Source organism: Ammospiza caudacuta, chromosome 6, assembly GCF_027887145.1.
Source record: "Ammospiza caudacuta isolate bAmmCau1 chromosome 6, bAmmCau1.pri, whole genome shotgun sequence".
Classification (NCBI taxonomy): Eukaryota; Metazoa; Chordata; class Aves; order Passeriformes; family Passerellidae; genus Ammospiza; species Ammospiza caudacuta.
In genome coordinates this window covers 56,319,188-56,336,391 of record NC_080598.1, presented here as the reverse complement: position 1 = coordinate 56,336,391, position 17,204 = coordinate 56,319,188, and the positions used below count along the sequence as shown (strand labels likewise).

Genomic DNA, 17,204 nt, shown 5'->3' with positions numbered 1-17,204 from the left:
GGCGGCCGCGCTCCGGAGGAGGAGGAAGGGGGTTGGGAGCCCGGCCGCCGTCGCCGCCTTCGCCTCTTCCTTCCGCCCGCTGCGCGGAGCGAGGCGCGCGGGAGGCACCTGTCACAGCCGCCAGGGCGAGCGCGGCTTCCTCCGCGGTGAGAGGCGGCGGCGGCGGCAGCGGCAGCGGCAGCAGCAGGAGAGGCCCGGCACAGCTCAGCGGGCCCCGCGCGGAGAAGGCTGCGGAGATGATGCCGGTGAGTGAGAACGGGGAGAGTTCACGTCGTCGCTCCCCGGCCTGGCGCCGCGCTGCCGGGCGCTGGGACGCCTCGCCGTTTCCTGCGGGGCTGCCGGCGGCGGATGGAGTGAGCGGCGCCGCCGTCATCCCCGGGCCAGCCGGGACAGAGGGCTGCGGGGCTGCGGAGACATCGGCGGGCTCCGTGCCGGGGGTGGGGCCGCGGGTCACCGCCGACCCCGGCTGTGGAGGGGCACGACCTGCCCCCGCCCCTCCACCCGCGGGGCTGCACCGGCCGTGACAGGTCGAGGCCGCGTCCCCCCGGGCTGTGGCGGAGCGGCGCCTCACGCACCCCGGCGGGGAGCGGGGGTCGCCTCCGGGTCGTTGCCGGCCGCCGAGGCCCGCCGTGAGGCGTGGGGGGTGCGCTGTGTTTGGGTGAGTGGGTGTGCGGGCGGTGTGTCTGTTTGTTTCGGGGTTTTCCACCCAAACCCCGATCCCTCGCCGCCCCGGTGCGGGGAAGGGCTGAACCGTCCCGGGGCAGGCGGCTCCGGCCCTCCTGCCGGGGTCAGGCGAGCGCAGGCGGCAGCGCCGTGTCAGCCTGGCTCCTTCCTCGGTTCCTGTCACCGCTTTTGTGACACCGTCGCTTATTTATCGAAGACAGACACTTTCCTTTCGCTGCAAGCAACCTTGACTGTCTTCTGTGACAGAACCCCTGTCCCTGCCCCCCGCTTCCCTCCCTTGTCGCTGAGGGCTGATGCAGTGGTCAGAGGAGAGTTGTTCCTGATGACTGTTCGTTTTATGACAAGATCCTCTAGGACGGAGTAATAAACAATCACATTCCTTTTGTTGATTTCTTTCAAACTCTATTTGATCTCAAATGTGGCTTTATGAGATACTCCAATATAAGGGGCTATCTCCCATGTTTTCTCTAATTCTAGTAGAAATTAGCTTTTTATTTACAGTTCCTGTGCAGTGTTTGCAGCTGAAGCACTGCAGCAGAATGTTTCTCTGTGAGAACATTAAAGACATCTTTAACAAGGTTTTATTGCTCTAAATTTGTTTCGTGACTGAGAGGAGAAAATAAATAGCTCAAACTGGGTGTAAAATTTCAGATTGACGAGCACAGGTAGTGTTTAATAGCCAGGTATTATGACAAGCTTTTAACATCATATGCACTTTAACTTCCAGCTGCTGGGTGCCAAAATACTTTATTGATAGGGATGAGAATTGCAGTGCACTGGGTGTGTTAGAAACCAGCAACAAAGTTCATGGAGTTAGAACTTGTGCCATGAACTTATGGATGTTAGCATGCAGAAACAAAAACAAGGTGACAGCTTCATCTCAGCTTTGGTTATGCTTTACATTCATGAAATTCCTATTGAAAACCCAGCATGCCAATGACATGCTAAGTCAGAACAAACGTATTTGCTTCCCATTACTAACCTGTGTGTGGGTTTCAGGTTAACGTCATAACTTGGGTAGTGCAGGGATTGACTTCTTAGAAAGTTTCTTTTTACCTATTTGGATGTTTCTGCCAGTGTCTTGTGTTACCTTCTTGCTTGTTCAAATGTGGTGGTTGTTTATATTTATTGGAGGGTGGTTGAAGATTCAGACTTCTTACTGTGTTTTTGAAACACACTTCAAAGCATGTTTAACTGACGGATGAATTTTAATAAAAACAAATTACCTTGCTACAGGAGTAGTAGTCTTGCAGATTAGAGCTTACTGGGTCCAAGTCCTGAAATAATAAATGCTTCATTGTTCTAAAGCCATTTTAGATGCTGTTATGGACAGTCTATCAGTCAGGAATATGTATATTTAAATAAATATATATATTTAAATGGACTCGTAACAGTGCCTTCAGTCTTCCAGTTTTTCATCCCAGCTAGGCTACAAGAGTGAAAAAACCCAACTCCATTTACTGTACTCGTCAATATATAATATCCAAATAATGTGAACATATGTAGAACTGGACCAAGTGTTTAAGGCTTTTACTCATTTTTTTGTATTCTGAGAATGGAAAAGTTAGTGATCTAACTTTTTACCTTGAGAATTCCTTGACTTCATAGTCATGGAAGCTTTTTTTTCCCCCCTAAACCTCTTGGGTTTTTGTTTGTGGGTGTTTTGGGGTTTGGGCTTTTTTATATAATTAGCAAAAACATAAACTAGCAAGAGGAGAAATTTTAATAACTGCTGGACTTACATACTTGTTACAACAGTTCATCACCATAGTTTAAACTAAATGTTTAACTTTTGTAGTTTCTTAAGATTCACATTTATTAGACTTGTAGTAATTGATTTGGGCCACTTTTGCATTGGTAATTTTTTTGACATTTGTACAACCATTTATAAGAGTGAAATAGTATCTGAAGTCCCTGTTTTCTCCTTTGGTGTCTATTGTGATTTTTTTCCTCCCCTCACATAGGGAACAGTGTTACTTCTCAGAGGTTTTTATCAATTACAGTTTCTTTTGTGAGTGGGATACTTCCCACTCTGTTCCTCAGCATCCTTTTCTTGGAAGGATTTTATTCATTATCTTTTTTCATACTCCTTATTCTGGTTCTGAAAAATACAGAATAACTGTTCTTGGTCCTAAACACAGTTGAGCTTGAAGAAGAATTAATGATTTAGACTACAGATTTCTCACCTGGGGTTGTTTTCCCCCTTTGCTTTGCTGACAAGATATATCAATCATAAATCCTTTCATTGCCTTCAGGAGATAAGGGCTAGGTGTATGGAGAGCTTATGATGCTACACTGAAAATCACCTCTGTTCCCATTAGTGTGCCTTGATTAGAGGGATATTTTTTCTCTGAAAAGCAAAGGTTAGTCTTTCTTGCATTCTTGGAATAAAGCATGCAAGCATAGGACTATGTGGTATCCCTTCAGAGAGGAAATTGTTGGGGTTAAAACAACCACAGTTACATTTATTTGCAAAATTATTGTGGATAAAGCTCCTTTTTCAGCCACAAAATCTACAACATGATTGGAGGAACTTAGTTATGTATATTTTTGTCTATTTGACTCAGTAGAGAGGTTTTTATTTGTGGTACTGTAGAGTTTGTGTTTGAAAGTATTGGAAACTTTCCCTTAAATAATGCAATTAATGTTTTTTGTTTCTTGCATGATAGTTCCAGAATTACCTCTTCTGTCAAGTATTAGCATTTCTCTTGGGCACAAGGGTGCACACAAGAAAAAGTCACTTATGAGGAGCACAGTTTTCCCACTTACAAAGAAATGCAATGCAATAAGGAACTAATATGTTTGTGTGACACTTTCCTCTTTTTGCCTTAATTTTGGGTATAATTCTTTCCCAGCATGTGAGCAGGTAACACCACACTGAAGAACTGTGTAGAGTTCATGTAACATCAATAACATGACAAGACAGGTGCTGGTGGGTGCTGTGTAAGAAATTGTGATGGTTGAATCTTCGAGGAGGCAGAGTTGGTATTGCATGTTCTCCTAGCAGAGCTTTTCTGGGTTTGCCTTTAATTCATGAATATCACACAGAATCACAGAATCACAGAAGTTCAAGGCTGGAAGAGACCTATAAGATCATCAAGTCCAGCCGATGTTCTAACTGTTCAACTAGATCATGGCAGCAAGTGCCACATCCAGTCTTTTTTTGAATTCTTCAAGGGATGATGACTCCACCACCTCACTGGGTAAATCAGTGAGGCTGCAGCCAGCATTCACATTTTGGAAAGCATCTAGGGGAGCTTTAAGGACTTTGTGTGAGGTTAGAGTTGCTGGACACATCCTTGTGTAGGATCAGGTACTTGTGAAAGGTCTGGAGTGTTTAATGGGTTTATTCATTTATTTTTCTAGTTAATTTTGTGGGACACTGCAAGTCCTCTCTGAAGATACCCGTGACTAATGCACATTTTGTTAGACTAGAGAATTTATACAGAAGCTCCTGAGCTATGAAGATGAATACTATGATAAAATAGAAAGCAAAGATGGATATCCTCAGGAGTTATTTTTCAATTAAGCTGGTGAATTAAGAAAAAGTGGGGGGTTTGGTGGACTTTTTGTCCTTTGGTTGTTTTAAAATGAGTATACACTTGTCCTGTGTTCAGTCTAAAACATTTCCCAAAAAGTCCAAAGTGGGCATTGTTTATTATATTGCTTATAATTTAAAACCAAAATATTCTTAAATCAGTGTCCCCTGTTCTCTTTCCAAAGGAAGGTTGCTACTGATATAATTAAACATTGTAGAGGAAGATGTGTCATTTTAATACAGTTAAATCAATATTATGAATTTTCATTATTTTAATATGAGCAATTTTCAGTGATATGGAGATAAAATATATTGTGATTAATTCAGAACTGTTAATTCAGCCAAGTTCTCAGCAATACTGATATCCTGGTTTGCTGAATAAATCTGAACTGACTGTAGAGAATAATTTGCATGTTTATCAGCCATTATTAATGGAGTTATTTATTGCAACAAAGCTTAAAGGCCATTTCATGTTTTTTTGGATCATGTCACTATTTTTTTAGGTTGACAGAATATGGCCTATTCTGTGGTAAAAATAAGTTCATCAGCTTCACCATGTCAACAAATGTACTATACACATGCTAGTCTGATAATAGAATATTTAAATGTATTTATTAGATATGTGTGGGTCTGTGAAATGGATGAGAAATTGAGGGAAAGGATGCTCTCTCATGTGTTAACATAGATGACTTTGTTGTCCATTGCAGACTTCAGAGAAAATAACTATTTGTTTGACAACAAAATTCCATTCCACCAGATTGATTTTTCTAACAAAGCCAAGTTTCATATGAAATACATTATTTAAAAAAACCTTGCTAATTCAGATATTTATATTTAGATGCATACAGCTGTGGAGCAGCCCCCATTATGCCAAGAGCTGCCCATAGACAGAAAAAAGGTGGTGCTTTTTTGTAAAGAATTTGAAATCTAGTGCTTGGAATTACAACCAGTGCTCATGTTTATTATCTTCTTAAATGTCTGGGGGGGGGGTTGATTTTTTTTTTTGTCTTTGTAAACTATAGGCATCTTTAAAAATAAAAAATCTTTGCTGGGAATAGAGGTTTGAAGAAGGAAACAAATTATTGCCTGATTTGGGGAGAGGGGGGAAGGCATCTTGTTCCCTTTCCCTCATGACTCGCTGGTGGAATTTACAAGTCTTATGTGTTTGTCTAAATTAAAAGCTTAATATTACCATACATTAATTACTAGCACAAGATAGCTCAAAATACTTAACCTCTAAAATGAATGTGCTAGCCTGGGATATAGGAGGTTTATTCCTGGGTTTGTATCAGACCCCAGCAAAAGGAGATGATAAAATTTTTTCTTAAATTGAAAAATTATTTTATTACGTGATCCGAAATATCTTTGAAATCTTTCTGCATTTATGAACAGTTTTTCTGTCAGCCTTGAATCTAGTGTCTCATTTGTTCTTAAATTGTGGTAAGATTTTTAAATAAACAAATATTCTGAGATAAGAATTTTAACACTTCAGGCTGGTACATTTTTCTGGGAGTTGGGAAATCTGCCATTATCATCTATTAAACTTAAAAGCATGTAATAATCCTGAATGTGTTAGGCAATTTATCAGTGGAGTGTGCTCAATGTTTTGAGGTTCTGCAAGCAATTTTTTTATGACAGACAATAATAGAATTATATTGTGCAATAATAGACACCATCCTTCAGAAGCAGATTTGTGTGTCAAAGGCAACAATGGTACCTGGAGGACAAAGCATAAATTCTGTAATAACTCAAAGGACCAGCAAGAATATGAACTGCTTAGTGGAGGAACAAAAAATGGTTTGAACTCCAAATTTCAGTGACTTACCTGGATTTTAGGTCACCCTGTTATTTTTCTTAGATCATGCTTGGAAGCAGGTACCTGTGCTGGAGAGCAGGTTTATCTGTCACTGTGGTGCAGGATGTTGGAGCAGCTGAATTCCTTTCTGGGCTGAGGTTTCCCAGTGGGGATGAGCTGGGTTAACCATTTCCTGCAGCTCTGGAAGAGGCTGCTTCCTCTTCCCTGCTGCCCATCCCCACCACTGGCTGTGCATGGACTGCCCTGCTCGTCTCAGCAAACCCAGCCAGCTCACTGAACACCTATCAATAGCTGCATCCAAAGGGAATTGAAGAGATTTGTGTACATGTGTGCATAAATGTATCCGTGTACATGTGTGTGTTGCACTGACTGTTGTCTTATCCATGTTGGTACAGGAGGGAGCTCACTGCTTGGCTAAGATTGATACCAGAGAAGGGGATTGATACCAGCCAAGTGGAATCTCTCTCTTCAAGTGTTTTTATTTATTCAGTTTAGGTTATTGTGGAGCTCTACCCCAGGCAATGTATTTTGAGCAGGTGAGGAGAGCAGTGAGGTGAAACTGAAGTGCAGTAACGTTGTTACTTCAGAGATAAGTTATGGTTTCACCACTTTCCACATCTTTATTGCATATCCAGTAACACTTTACATTTTCTCTGAAATGGGGAAAAGTATAGGATATTGGTTTTGTGGTAAAATATGTGGTCTTTGAGGAAATCTTGAGAAACAAGTATAAAGTTGGGACACAAAAAAAAATGGAAAACCAATAAAATTTACCTGGCAGTTGCTAGTCTATCATCATTTTCCACCCCTCACTTTGCAGTAGTGCATTCCTTCTGATTTCTGCCCATTATTTCCTTATTCTCTAGATTCATAGTGTATTCTAGCCCAGTTCTTTGCTAGTGGAAGTACAATTAAGATTTTTTAGTTTCCAGTTCACTGCTTTGCTTAGTAGCAGAATTCTATTTATGTGTGAAGAGTGTAGCTATAAAATACTTTATTTAAGGAATTTCAACTGCAGCAGGAAGCAATCTCATCTAAACTTGCATATGTTGCAGACACTGTATTTAACCCATGTGTCCTTATGTCTGTTTGACAAAAGGATTTCAGTGTTTGCATGATTAAACTTTTGTTTATAAATTGAGAATGGGGGAAGAATTGGAGGCTTCAGTTTTGTGTAGATGAAATGGATGCAACTGCAGGGGTTGCTGAAGTCCTGCATCCCTGCTGCCCCCTCCCTTGTATTGGCTCTCTCTGGTATTTATCTCTTTCTGTGCTGAGCTGTTTGCAAACTCAGCAGGAAGTTGTTTGCCTTTACTTTTTTTTATTCCTTTGTTTCCTTTTTCCCCTGCCAGGATACTTCTCTGCCATCTGAGCACACTGAAACTGACTCCGTGCAGGGTCAGATAAGCCCTGGAACCAGCCCAAGAAAGGGCAGGAGTGTGTGGATTGCAGGAAGGATGCAATCAGTTTTATCAGTTTAGGTTTGGATCTCGTAGCTTGAAATTACTCCATGGTGGTGAATGAATATGGATGGGGAGATGAATTCCTACCAAAAGCACCTAGATCTATGTCCAAAATGGCAAACAACATAACTTCCCTGCTCTCTGAAGTCAGAACAAGTAAACAGTGAGTTTCTAAGGTCTCTGCCAGGCTCATCTAGGAGAGTCTCTCCAGTCCCAAATCCCATGCTCATCAGCACAATGCATTGACTGGCATCTGAATTAATTCTGTGTTCTAATCTCTTGGGAGCCAGTTGGACACTGGGGGACCAGTGAGCCTTGTTCTCCTTAAATCCAGAATGTGTCTGTCCAGACCTACTAAGGTGAATAGCAGAGAATTGTTGAGAGTTCCTGTATCAGATGAAAAAAGTAGACAGAGCTGCATTAACATATGGAGCAAAGTCTTGCCTGCATTGCTCTCTGGTGTTTAAAGGGAAAGAAACAGTGCTTTGAGCCTGGCAAGGTTTACCACAGCCATTAAGTACAGCCTTACCTGCTTAATATTTTTTTTTTTTTTTTTTTTTTTTTTTTAGTTTCTCTAAGAAGCTGGGTAAAGTCTTAGTTTACAGTAACAGGTACAGTTTAAGTTGAGAAGACATACTTTGAGTGCATTTTTGCATGAGAAAATCCTTTTTTAATCCTGTTTCCTAATGCAATTTGTCTAATTTATGTTTCAAGACAGTCGTGCACCTGTTGGTATTCTTATTGCTGCTCTGCAGATGATACTTTCAACATACTAATGGTACTTTCAACATAATTCAACTTTTTATTTTCTTACCCCCATGCTTACTACTTTATAACAAACATGCTTCAGAAAGCATATCTGACTATTTTCTGAAATCTTAACTAGGGTGGTGGTCAAAATCTGTCCTGAATTTATTCTACGTAGACAGAGGGGTTTTCAAATTACTTAAATCCCAAACATTGTCATGTCTTTAATAAATGTTACTGATATCTCAGTCACTTCCTTTGGAGACATAAAATGTGAGGAGAGGATATTTTCACATTGTTATGGTATAATTGATGTCTGTAAGATGGTTGGCAGGCTGTTAATGTTTCACAGAGAGGATAATGTGATAGCCAGGGCATAAACCATGTGATGGTATGGACAGCATAGGAAACTAGAATCCCAAACAAGTTTAAACAGTTACCAGTGGTTATTTGACTGAAACTGTTACCCACTGACAGCTTAACTAACTTGTCTGGGCATCTGAGAAAGCATCTGTGAAGCCATTGCTTACAAATCCTACAAGATGGTTTTTATACTACATGGGTATGTTAGCTACCTAACTTATTCAAATATATGAGGCAAAGCAGTCAAACCTGGTTCTTAGTGTTAAAGCTGCTAACCACAGAGGAGTGGTTAGATTTTGCTGCTGTGTATTTAAAATGCAAGTTCTTGGAATGGAAATTTTGAATGATTTTTCAGGCTAGTGAATGGGTTAATTACTGTTCAGGCAAACATTGGACTCTAGGTATGTTTTGGGAGATGGCTGAGTTCTTGAAACAGTGTCTTGTAAAAATAAACTGTGAAACTCTTCTCTGTGTGCAGCTTCATCTCTGCATGCAGCTCTGAATGTCTCAGCATGCCTGATGCTTAATTTCCTAATGTACTGTTTTATTGTCCCAAGTCATCTAAGTTTCAGTCCATTTTAGCTGCAAGTCTGAATCACATACTTCTGATTGTGGAAAAAAGATCTGGAATGCTTGACCTCCCTTACACTTCTAAATCATGTCAGGTTCAATGCAATTATTTTAAAACCATATCACATGGATGTGAGTCTATTCCAGCCCATGCCACTTGGAAATCTTTTCAGCCCATTTTCTGAATAGTTTTTTTGCTCTACTAATAGTACAGTGTAGCTGTCATTTTATTGTTATTTATTAACACTTCCGCAAGGGCTGGTTGGATATGGGAAGGTGCTATACATATCCAGGCTTTACACTCAAACAAATATATTTCAAGTCTTGTTTGCAGTGTTCTCTTCCTGCCAGATTCCTGGCTGCAGTACTTTATTTTTACCTTTTCCCCTCACCCCAGATGGTGGAGAGCAATAGTATTTGTTTTTGTCAAAGTGACAGGAGGTAAAGTTGTGAAGGAGGTTAAATCAGTTTAAATTCTATTTACTCCAATGTGATTTTAAAATCCAATTAAATAGTTACATTGGAATAATTTAATTTATATATCAGGTATTTTAGTTTTGATCATTTTCAGCTAAACAAAGTACTTTTGAATTGGATCCTCTTTCATGAGTATCAACCTCTAGAATATTTTGATAGAGGAATTCTTGTGTTTTTGCTTCAAAATTATAACCTGAAAAAGCACTTTAAGGGACATAAAAGACACACTGCACCAGAGGATTTACTGTACAGTGTTTCTAATATGGGATTTTTGTGTTTCTGGGTGTTTTATAACATTCAACCTGACAAATCTTTGTGATTTGAGTCTTCAAGGCATTACTGGATTACCCCCATTTGCTGCTGCTCCCTTCCCCCCTCCATCTGAAGCTCCCAAATACTGCTCAGTTCTGAAGAACTGAGAGGCTTTGACACAAAATTACAAGAAAGCTTGATCTGGAGCCTGCACTTAGTTGCCTTTATCTTTGCTGAGCAGGAAAAAGCTTTTGGTCAGCTTTTTCTTATCTCTCCAATGATTTAGAAATTTTTCAAGCACTGAGGTTTCAACAGCCTCCTTTCTTCCAGTGCTCAGGGATGGCTGTTCTGATGTCTCTGAATTTGTCTTCCTGAAGTGGGGACCAAAGTCTTTCAGTGATTCTTCTTGTCAATTAGTGCAGTTTTCTTATGAGACAAGATGTGTTCAAATATGTGAAAGAAAGCAAAAATATGGATGTTTTCATGTAGATTTGTATGTTTTTATATATCAGTAGCAGAAGCAATAATGGGATAGACAGTCTGGTTTCCTGTGGGCTTAGAGGTGCCACTGTGTTTCTAACATCTTTTGGAGAGCAGATTGTAAAATCCCTTCCATTCATTCCAGCCTCATATGGGAAAAGGGAAAAACTCCAAAACTCATTCTCTCTGTATGTTACTGAGTGTACAGTTGTTTGTAGTGGAACATCATGATTTTACCTCTTGCAATAGGCTCAAGAAATGCATAGACTTGGTTGTCAGTTTACTGAAGTTGAAGTGATATGTAAACCTAGGTACCTGTCTCATTAAGTGTTATTAATTTATCTGTGAAAATACTGATTTTGTTGTTATTGCTGATGGGTTTTGTTTTTAAGTTTGTTTGTTTTCCCAGTATGATCCATGGATTTTTGCTTGGTCCTACTGTAGAAAGAGAATACATAGAAAAAACCCCAAGGTGTTTGGGTTTTTAGTCTTGGATGCAAATGATAAGAAGTTAATTTTAATCTGTACGTAATATTAAGGTGTCTGTTTAGATTAATTTTCCACAAATATGGAAGAGCTTAGCTTAGAAAGCCTTGGTGCAATCATGCATATTTGTAGTTAAGCATGTTTAAATAAATTGTACATTTGCACTTTCAGCATTTACAATATAGCAAGAGGAGAGAAGTGACAATAGTCAAAGAGTAAAATAGGCTGGCAAAGTGACACAGAAGTTATTAAAACAAATAAGCCTTAATTTAAGTTATTGCTACCCTGCATGCAGTATGGTGTTATATTCCTTCTGAACTTGCTTTTCTTCTTACTTGTTCATTGCTTCTCTAAGTGTCCTTAGCTGCTCACACCTAGCAGTTTTCACCTCTAGCTTCATATTCAATCGTTCTCCATTTTGTACAAGCGTTTGATGCAAAGTTGTATACATTTCAGAGAATTAGATTTTTTAATTTTTCCTTTATATCCTTTTTTCCTCCATCATTCTGTGCAGTTTTCAGAGATCATGAGTGTGTTAATATTGTGGTACTTTAGTGGGATCACAGGCTGCAATTACTTTCCTGCTGAGTGATTTACATAGTCTGCAGGTATATAGATTTGCTACATATGAGCTTTGTCATACAGAGCAAGACTTCTTGGATCTTAAATGGGATTTTTTTGCATTTAATGTAGGAAAACAGCTTATGTCAGTGAAATAGTGCATTTATCTTACCTCCTTCATATAGAACATTCAAAACTTCTTGAAATTTTAGTGAGGAAAATCCCCTTCTTTCTTTAATTCAGGATTTTGAGGCTGATACACATAAAGCAACCAGAGACTGGTATTCTTGTCTCTCTCCATATAGCCTAGATTTGTATTTACCTGTCTGTCAGTAAGAGTTCTAAAGCAGCCAAATGCCTGCACTGGATCAGGTACTCAGTGGGGAGATGGTACTTTCATAGAACACAGGGGACTACTCTGTGTTTGTATTGGTTTTATTATTTATCTGATTTAACAAATTACACACAGATGTTTTCAGTTATTTCAGGAGGGAACGACAGGATGAAAGGGAAATTCAGTGACACATGTTTATTTTAGTTCCTATTCTTCTTTTGAAAGAATCCAGTTATCCAATAGGTATGACAGGCTTTAGTGTTTGATCCTCCCGTGTGCTGCTGTTCTGCATGTCTGTCTTGCCTTCCTAAGTAAGGCTTTTATAAATTTGGGGGGCAGTTTAGAAGAATTCAGACCATAGCCATGGTTGAAAGAATGGCACAGTATGTCTTAAAACAGGCCCAGCTTTTCCTCTCAAATATTTATTCATGTGATAGTTTGTTTTTCTGGCAGATCAAGATACAATCTGGTTTTGGAGAACAACCAGATTAGATTTTTTCCATCCTTCCTAAAGCAAAACAACCCTTCCCTTTTAAAAAATAACCTTGAGTTTCTCATTTATTTAAAATGTTCTTAGTTGCTAACAGGTTAATATTTTTAAGTTGCAGCATTTTAAACATCTGACACTATTCTACCAATGACACTCTCAATAAATCTCTCAACATGGTACATGTTTGTTGTGCAGGAAGGAAGAATACTGCATGGGATCAGAATGTTTTTGTTAGTGACACAATGCATTATGGAGGGACAGTCCTGATTCTGAATGTCAAAGCACATCAAATGAAGTCTGTCATTAGCTTTGCCTGCTCTGCTGCTGCTGGTAGGGAAGGGTAAAGTAAAAATGTTGTGGCTCACAGCAAAGTTGGGAGCTCCATACTTGTCTGTTCTTGCAGTTGGTGTGCAGTGTCCTACCCAAAATGTGGCTCCTAGCTCTGAGAGAGATGGTTCTGCTGATGTTTCATAGTGCGGGTCAGCTTGTTTGGGTTTGACTTTGGTTTGGTTTTACCCCTGGGTCCCTCCTCTCTCCATTTGCTCTAGGAAGGGAAGGATCAGGCTGCAGAATTGTGCTTTGCTCCTGCAGTTGCAGAGTAAGGGCTGAAAGCCCTGCTGGTGCTGTGGCACTGCCTGTTCCCCACGCCCGATCCTGTGTGGTGCTGACAGGAAGGACGATCAACATTTGCTGTCCCTTGACATGATGGGACAGTCAGAAACAGTTTACAGTATATTCTCTGCTGCTTGAGTTATGTCCAGCAAGAAGACAGACTTTGCCAAGAATGGAGTAGTGCCTGAACTGTCATATTTTTAGGTATAAATATATGGTGGTGTTGTTTTTAAGCTGGTTGTTCCGCTTCAAATATTTTTGATTTAAAAAAATGTGTCATGGAAATGTCTTTTGACAATTGTTAGGATCATTTGCTCTTAGAACTTCTCCTCCTTCATTGCCTCTTCAGCAGGAAAATCACTTCTATGTCTTTTGAGACAGTCAGAGGCTTACATGTAAATTTATTTAAGATAAATACTTACTGTTTGTCGTTATTATAATAGCAACAAAGTCTACTATTGCACAATGAGAGGATAGCAGAACTCCCGTACTGCAACCTTGCCTAATTAGGTGAAACTTGATCCAGCCTATCTTGTTCCTGTCACAGCTGTGGCCTGTCTTGTTTCTTTAGAACATCTTATCAGTGCTCGTCATTGCTGCCTGAATTCATGTGCCAGTAGACCAAAAATACTCCATTTAAGTAGTTTTTCACTGTAGTTGTTGCACAGAAACTGTTATTAGGTTTTAGCTTTACACATTATTTTTATATTCACTGCTATTTACAACTGTCCACATGAAGAATATTTTAAGGATGGTTCTTCAGAATATTGTAAAAGCATCAAAAGGGAAATCTTGGCTACCAAAAAAGACTGGACTTAAATCTAAACAGCGGACCAAGGACAGAATTATAAAAAAGAAGGTGGGACAACATTGTTTTTTGTTTATTTGCTGTAATCTTAAGCAGTTTTGAATTTCTTTTAGTAAAACCAAACAGTGACTCTTTATAATGGATTAGAGTGTGAGAGTGAGAGAGTGGGTGTGTGTGTGTGTGAGTGAGATTTTTACTTGAACATCAGGAATTTTTGCCTCATATGAGTATAAAACGCCTGAAATTTTTATTTTTACCTTGCATAGCTTGATTTATTATTATTAGTTTTTGATTCAGCCAAAGTGGACTTCTGAGTATAAAACAACAGCTTTTAATTTTTAAATCTGCCACCTTAAAAGTAAAGAAATGTTTTGGAAAGAGTCATTCCACTCTGATGGGAGGAAAATTCTGCTGGTTTGCCTGTTGAATCCCCAAGGATGTATTCACTTTTCATTTACTATTTTTTACCAAGCCAGATAACATCTTTACATCTGAGAGTGAATGGCTGGTATTCCCTGAAAGCAATGCACTAAACAATCAGTATTTTATTAATACTTCCTGCTTAGTGGAAGAAAGCTGTGGTAGTACTTTCTGCATTCACACTATTGAAAATAAAGAAGAAAGAATAGTGCTAGTTCCATTTACAACACTACATACGGTTGTGTCTCTCCAGATTTTTGTAGAAATTGTTCCTTGTTTGTAAAATGATAAAATTATCATCACTGCTGCAAATCACCTTGATTATTTGACAAAAAGCATGATCTTTAGTAAAAATACCATGTTGATTGGTTTTGTTTTGGTTTGTGGTTTAGATGTTTTGGTTTGATGGGGTGTCTTTTTCATATTTTGTTGAACAGTTTGTAAAAGAAAAGATACAAATGCCTGGCTTTGTATCCTATGCTTTTTCCATGGGATTATTTTTCAATGCAGTAGGTAGGTCAGGCTTTTCTGGAATTCAGTGGATTTTTGATGACTTTGCTGTAGCTGTTGACAAGGTCAAACACAAGACTGTAGAAACATCAGCACCTCCCTGTCCTTAACCTTGGCCAAAATATTTTTAATAATTTGAGAACATTTGGTTCTATGCTGCAAATTCAATGGGACACTTGTGTTAAATGCGGATTTTTAAGATTGTTTTCTTTCAGGAAAATTGACTCAAACCCTCACACTGAGCTCTGCTCTTCACCTTTGCCTGGTGCTGTCAGACTGAGCTTTCTTTCTAAGTAAATTGCAGTGTTGCCATTTCCAATGTGCAAAAAAACTTGAATGGGACTTTGCTCCATATCCCCACCTAATAAAAGTAAAATACTCAATTTTTTGTCTTTCTTATCTATCATCTGGTTCTCACGTCTTGGTGGAGGGTGTCCTTGTGTGTGGAGTTTGGGGTTCAGGGGTTTTTGTGTGTGTTTTTTTTCTGGTTTGGGTTTGCAAGTGGGGCATTTTTTTGTTTCCATTTGTGTGTGGTTCTTTGGTTTGGGTGGGTTTATTTTTTTTTAAACATTTCATTTTAGTGAACACAACTTTTTTTTTTCCCTGACTTTCCAGCTGAGATTATTATGTAATAAAAGGATCTCTGAAGCTGAGTCATCTTGAATTCGTTTAGTTTTGGTTTTAATTTATTGCCACTTCACCCGTGTGTACTGTGAATTTTACAGCACTATGGTTGTGTTGTTCTTCAGGCACATCTTTCTTAATGATTTGGAGAATAAAATATTTAGGAGTATTTTTAACATGTTATTCATATCTCATCAGCTGATGGAATGGAATGGGCAGCTTGTACTTTAGGACTGTTTTAGCAAGCTTGTGATGCATTTGAGGTGGGGCATCCTGGTTACCCTGTCAGATGTGAAAGATTCAGATCTCTGAACATCAGAAGCAGGTGATGTGTGGGATGTGCAGTGAGATGCAGTTGTAGTGCCACAGTGATTCCTCCCTCCTTTTCTGAGGTGCTCTGAGGCCACTCCTGACCTTGTACTGGGGGTCCCCACATAGCTCTGAACCGTTTGGTTTGGAGGAGCCTGACCTGAAGATGTGAAGAACAGTGAAGTATGAGCATCATGTTCATATTTTATTAAATAGAGCTGGTGGACTTCATGGACAATTGGAAAGATAACTGCACTACTGCAGCCTTGTTTTGATCTGGAGACTTGCTGTCCTCCGTCCTTCTGACCTTTCCTGTGTATTAGTAATATTTTGTGCATTTGCAAATGCAGCAACTGCTGCAGTGTTCTGAGAGTTTAGTGGGAATCCATTATTTAAGGAATTTTCATATTTATAGGCCTTATTTAAGGAATTCTCATATTTATATGAGAATTATCAACTGTATGAGGCCTTATCAACTTCCAAAATCCTTTGTTATATATTGCTGGGCTATTTGCTAGTTTCTTAAATAGATTAGAATATTTTTTTTTTTACTTTTAATTCATCAGCATAAAATTTTGACAGCTGATTTTATTGGTTTGTTTCAAGCTGTTTTAGATAAATCTCATTGAAATTAGGCAGGTGGTACTAGATGAGGTTTGTCATTTGAAGATTCACTGTAAAAAAATATTCCAGAAGACAGAGTATCCTTAATGAAGACAGCAAGTATAAAAAAAAACTCTGGAACTTCTTCAGAGCTGCTTGATTTAAACATGAGTCCTCTGCTCTTGGTTGATAGGGCCCATATGCAATAATCCTGTAAGGACTCATATAATGCTAATTTGCAAGGTGAGAACTTAAGTATTGAACCATCATGAACATTGTAAGCATCAACTGATTCTTGCTTCCTGAAAGATTTTCTGCTCTAATCTTTCAGGAAGAGTCTCCAGCTTCCACCTTTGAATAATAATTGCGTATATTGTGAAAAGATGGCATATGGCACACTGTCTTTTAAACAGTGAAAGAAAGCAAAATTTCAGAGCCTTGTTTTGGGGAGAATAAAAATCCATTTTTAATCTGTGTTGCCTGATGGAGAAATGTTATCAGGCAGAACTTGTTAGTGTACCTAGAATGATCCCTGTGCTCCAAAGTCCCTACGTGCTAACCGGTGTCTTGACAGTCCTTGGCTAGAATTATTTGCGTCAAGGAGCAGCAACAAGATCTCTTGCTGTTCCTCCAGATGTAGCGATTTAGGAATCAAGCCAAAAGATAATATGATGCAGGGATGTTGAACTCATTCTGTAGCAAGTGCCAAATTATATTTCCCACTAGAAAACATCACAAGAGGCATGTTTTATAGATTTCTCTAACTTCAGGCTTTGTTGCTTTAGCTGATGATGATAAATATTGCACTTGGACAGATACTCTTCTAAAATAGCAGTGTGATATGTAATGCAATCTCTGTTTTTTTTCGTTTGTCCCTTTTAAGCTATACTCATTTTCCCCTGCTATAGCCACAACTTCACTGCCCACCTTTTAAATTTTGTGTAAATCTCAGCTCTCACTTGGTTTTAGCAGAGCTGTCCGAATCTAAAGCAAGGCATTTCAATGTTTTAACAAATAACAAATGGTTTCTCTAAAGATAATGTCTGGAGATCTGGCA

At 39.2% G+C, this 17,204-nt stretch overlaps 1 protein-coding gene across 5 annotated transcripts in view; it reads left to right on the top strand.

The window, feature by feature from the left end:
- The window catches only part of PPP1R13B (protein phosphatase 1 regulatory subunit 13B), a 69,606-nt gene continuing 52,402 nt past the window's right edge, over positions 1-17,204 (top strand). For 4 of the 5 annotated variants that reach the window (XM_058806225.1, XM_058806224.1, XM_058806228.1 and 1 more), the window contains exon 1: positions 13,498-13,732. In XM_058806225.1, coding sequence (XP_058662208.1) covers positions 13,607-13,732 — 126 coding nt within the window. In that variant the 5' untranslated portion in view covers positions 13,498-13,606. Of the gene's footprint in view, positions 246-13,497; positions 13,733-17,204 lie in introns of those variants that run through there. The other variant, XM_058806226.1, reaches the window with a different exon arrangement.